We start from the raw sequence: 5,402 nt of genomic DNA, 5'->3' as shown, positions 1-5,402 counted from the left end.
ACAGACAGACCAACAGACAGACAGACAGACCGACCGACATAGTGAACTATAGAGTCGCGTCCACGCGACTAAAAATCACTCCAAACATTGCAAAGCAAACACTAACAAATGTGATTATAGTTACAGCTGGCCCTTGGCATTTGTGACATTCATTGAATCCACTTGAACATGCCGCACAGAACCAGCCTGTATATCCTTCGGCACATGTGTCCTTCAAATTCCGTCTAATATTACAACTCTTTTCTCCAAATGGACACGGATATACTTTTGGTAACGGACCTTTGTATACAGCATCTTTTAGTTCGTTTGGGTTATCAATTAGAAATGTGTCAGTTTTTAGTTTAGTTATAAATGCTGTGTATTCAGATAAACATGGAGTTTTGTTTTGTTCTTCAACTACACTACAATTTTCTTTGAACTCCCATGACCACCAATAACCCTTTGTTAGATTTTGGTATCTTCCTTCACAGTTAACACCTTCCGGGCAGGGAAAGCATGGTCCAAAGCGATTCGTTCGATAGAAATTGTCAAGACAATAGCAAGCATTTAAATTGGCAACTGTGCTTGTATTAGTTCCGGATGGACATGTCTGGCAATCGGCAATAGACACTGCCCCTGCATTATCTGAAAAACTTCCAATAGGACATTTTTGACAGGTTTCTGTGTAATTATTTCTTTCAATAACTCCTCTTCTATCTTGATAGAAGCCACCTATAAGAAGCCATTATTTCGATTAAATCATTTCTACATATATCACCTTTTAATTATTCATTTATTTATATTTATTTTATCTGTATTTTATTGTTAACCGTTTTTGATGTTGTATTGTTTTATGTTTAAAACCTGTTAGTGGCAGTATTTATCGCTGTTGGTTTTGATTGAATAAAATAAAAAATAAAATAAAATAAAATTTATTCAAGTATAAAAAAAAATATTGCAAGTTTGGATCCGAAGATAAACTGAGTTGCAATAGGCCTACAGTACAAGTTTAAAAAAAATACATAAAACACAGAGCAGGGAGTTGTAATTAGATGGAGTCACATCGATTTTATCAACTCTAATTACAAATCCCTGCACAGAGTTTACAATAAATAAATTATTTAGTTAAATGATTTGAATATTAAAATTATTTTAGCATAGTTTTAATACCATTTAGTTGATTTAGTTTAAATACACTATGGTAAAATGGTATTGCTTTACTTAGAAAAATTCAATTTGAAAACTACTGTAAACTTCCAAAGATTATTTCAATAGTATAAAAGAAAACATCAAATTACAAAAAAAAAATGGTACCATTATGTTTCGCCTTTGACCACACCGTACGGTTCATCAACTTTCATTTAACTAAAGAAATGCCGCAAAAACAATACATTCAAGAAATCGCAAATATTTATTTTCGATTATGTTTCTACGTATATACGTGTGTACAGATGCAGAGAAAAAAGATACGAGATAAAGACCCCATACGCTACGAGAAGACCAAGTGTGTAATCCGATACAAGCTTACGACCCATGAGTTCAAATAATAAAATCTAAAGGAGTTGATAGCAAAAATTAACAACTCGAGTTCATGGTGCATACGACTACTACCCCTTTTACACTATCATTGTAACAGCGGTGCAACCCCGCAGTTGTTAGTACACCAGGCCGTTAAACGCCAGTGTTGTGGTTTTTATTGACTGGTGTAAATGGGAAAATCCAATCACCCCGGTGTGCTCTCTCCGGGGTGAAACGAAGCTGAATGTTTTCCGGTGTACCTTCTCCGGTGTAGTCGAATCTACACAGGAGACACGAAGTGTAAACGGTTTTTGTGGTTCAACACCGAGGTAATTGACGTGAAAATGTAACATATTATCACAGAAATACAATATATTTTGCAAACAAAATAGGTTTTTTGTTTAAAATACCTTTTTTTTTTGCTTAAAATATTAATTTTACCATATATTGTGATGTTCGTTATTTTCTTTTGAAGGCACAAAAACATTTGTGATTTTTCTTTTCTGCTGAAAATATTTAAATTGTTCGTGTGCATTCTACCTTACCTAAAAGCCTAAAATAATGTGATATTGAAAAAGGAAAAAAAATATAATACTGACGTCTCAATGGATGAAAATGATAATCTTTTATAGGAACTGAAAAAGTACCATACAATAATTAATTTTCCTTCAGTGATACATTGTTATGCTAATTAATAAATACATTTTTTTTAAATACTTACCGTACCTACCCTATTTTTACGCCAATCTAACCATTTAAGGCCTTGTTAATGTATATACAGTCTACAAGACAGTCATTTTAAAAAGAAAAATAATTGTTAATGTTTAAAATAATAAATGATAGGCCTAATCCAAATAGCCACAAAGAAAATCTAACACAGGACTACATGCAAAATTAAATAAATTGTTTGTAAATTCGGATTATTATGTTTTGATATGAGATTTGTCGATATGTTCCAGTTTTTAAACGTTTAAACCGTATAGTAGTCAATTAAGTTCCGCGTGTGACGTGCGCTCGCAGTACTGATTTGATTGACAGCACCGGGGTGATAAATGTAGTGTAAATGGGCGCAGCTCGAGTTCATCTCGCAGTTTTTTGTCTAGTGTAAATGGAAATTTCCTCCGAGATCAACTCGTGTTCTTCTTCCAGTAGATAGTGTAAAAAGGGTAAGTAACCTAACGTACATAACGTACAGCAAAGATAGTGTAGTAGGAAGATATCACACATTCTATTCGATCAATGCAAATAAAAAATATATATTTCAATCAAACGCGAGAGACTATGGGCGCATATTTCAAGGGCGCCTAGCACGTCGAGTTGGGATGCGAAAAGTTATTGTATAAGAAATAGGCTATATAACAGTATAATAATGTGACTGTAAAATTAAGATTTAATATGAATTAAACATATAAAATGTAATGTTATCTTTATAGAAAGTGCAAATGAATCATATTGGTTAGGCTTTGGAATAAAAATGTGTGTTTCAATTACATGGAATTGTTTAGTTACTGGAATTTCCACAATATTTTATTTCTTTTATTTTAATGTTTTTACTTGTAAATCAACTGAACTTTTTTTATTATTATTATTTACATTGAATTGTTTATCATTGATAGAGAATTTAATACCTATCTTTAAAAACACTTCTTCATCAGAGTAAATAAATATATTCTAGCATTAATAGCAATACAATGTGTATGCCTATATTCTGGTAATAATCGATTACGTGTGTGGTTTATTCATAAATGGGTAAGACAAGAGAATAGGCAGCATGGCATGTGCAATCAATTAATATTTATTATAATCAATAATATTATATAAATAGTCGATCGTCAGTGGGAACTGTCTAAGGGGAAATACATATACAATGAATACCAGTAACATTATAGGAATTTAGGATTACGAAAGTATGTTTTTTTACTAAAAAAACAATTATTGTTAATTATATAGGTATTATTGAAAAACCTTAATTATTATATTATGCTTATAACATTTCAAAGTTTCGTGCGAGTCACCGTAATTTATATTGCCATAATTTTTGTGATAATATTATTGATAATAATTATAAGCCGATGAGTTGTTATTGGTAAGGTATATCAAGGAAAAAATATCCGTGGGAGGCTTACGTTACCCACTTTTTTATACTACTGTAACAAAACAGTTCTTATAGAACTCTATATATAGAAGTTTCAATATAATTCTGTCAATAATACTAATTTCTATAGAAATGTTTTATTTTTATAGAATTTATAGATTCTATATAGCTCTATAGAGTTCTATAGAAATTGCTTTATAGAAAATATTGAAATTGCAGAAGAATTTATATCATAAAATTGAAAAAATTCATCTCCTTCCCAAAATATTTTTGAAATCAAATTTTCGTTTTTCATGAAGGTGAAAAATAAACGTTGAGACTTACCAACGTTTCGTGCGTTAGCATCGCACTTTCTCAAGGTAGTGGTGTCAGCTTGGTTTGCCGACACTGATCATGGCATAGTCACGTGATGTTGTTGTGACATGCGCCCTATCTGAGTTATTGCTTGAAAACCTCTGGGTGAATCCCAGAGGGATTGCCAATGGTTGGCAACACCACACACTCAATAAACAACTCTAAAGAACTAGCCACCGAAGTAAAAGATCTTCATGTGTCACTTAACCATACCTTTGTTTCATTTGATGTAGTGTCTTTGTTTACAAAGACCCCTACGGAAAAATCACTTGAAATAATACATGAATGCTTGAGGGCTAACAAAACTCTACAAAACCGTACAAAACTGAAAGTAGAAGATGTTATGGAACTGTTGTCTCTGGTCGTGAACACGGCATACTTCAGTTTTGGAAACATCATATACAGGCAAAAATCTGGCATAGCTATGGGAAGTCCAATTAGCCTAATCGTTGCGAACCTGTTTTTAGAATGGTTGGAGACTGAGGCCATAAGCAGGGCAAATGACAACATCAGACCCACTTATTGGCGAAGGTATGTAGATGATGTGTTAGCTGTGGTCGAAAAGGAATCTATAGAAGATCTTAACAAACATCTTAACACCATAGACCCTACTAAAAGTATCAAGTTTACTACAGAAAGAATGACCGACAACACTCTTCCATTCTTGGACTGCCTCATCACCCTAAAAACTGACGGTACTATAGAAACTTCGATTTACAGGAAACCCACACATACTGACCAATACTTAAACTTCAAATCAAATCATCCTCTTGAGCACAAGCTGAGCGTCATCAACACACTAGTGGACAGATGCCAAAACATTGTAACAACACAGCAGAGCAAAAGAGAAGAGATGAAGCACATTCGAAAGGTACTTAATATATGTGAATATCCAAATTGGGCCATCGATAGAGTGATACACAACAAAAAAGAAAAGAATAAGTCGATTCTAATAATTTAAACAGCCCGATATAAGTCCCAACTTGCATTGCGCGCGGAGTTAGCGTTTCGTTTTTCTTCTGTGATTCATTCACCCACTTTTCCATAGATCGTGAAGCCCAAAAAAGAATCGTAACTTTTCACGGAAATACCTAGGTTTCCCCAATTTGGAAAAAACAGAAAGACAATTAATGCAGCAACTATACAACGTCAGGCTAGGTATATAGCTAACGCACGGTGTTCGTACGTTACTGCTATTTATCAGCTAGTCCTACAAAACTTACCTACCGTACCTTTAGTTTTAAGAAGTATGGATACCGTACCGTATCTTTAGCCACGGTTTTTTTAAAATCATAATTTACCATAACACGTACATTTAAGACAAGGAATGAACTGGTTTGATGTTTTAAAAGTACTATTTATTATTTTAAAAATCGAAAATTATAGGGAATGGAACTTTAAGAATTAACACACGCGTATTTATAGGCTTTATGCTTATAGTGTACCAATTACATAC

General features: G+C 33.1%; 1 protein-coding gene across 1 annotated transcript; it reads left to right on the top strand.

Moving 5' to 3' along the window:
- Positions 1-4,073: 4,073 nt before the first annotated feature.
- Positions 4,074-4,907, top strand: LOC140043849 (uncharacterized). The gene has a single exon (XM_072088324.1). The coding sequence runs from the start codon at positions 4,074-4,076 to the stop codon at positions 4,905-4,907; it is 834 nt and encodes a 277-aa protein (XP_071944425.1).
- The last annotated feature ends 495 nt before the right edge of the window (positions 4,908-5,402 follow it).

This window comes from Antedon mediterranea, chromosome 1 (genome assembly GCF_964355755.1).
Source record: "Antedon mediterranea chromosome 1, ecAntMedi1.1, whole genome shotgun sequence".
NCBI classification, from domain to species: Eukaryota; Metazoa; Echinodermata; class Crinoidea; order Comatulida; family Antedonidae; genus Antedon; species Antedon mediterranea.
The sequence above is the reverse complement of the archived record's forward strand: the minus strand, read 5'-3'. Positions and strand labels throughout refer to the sequence as shown.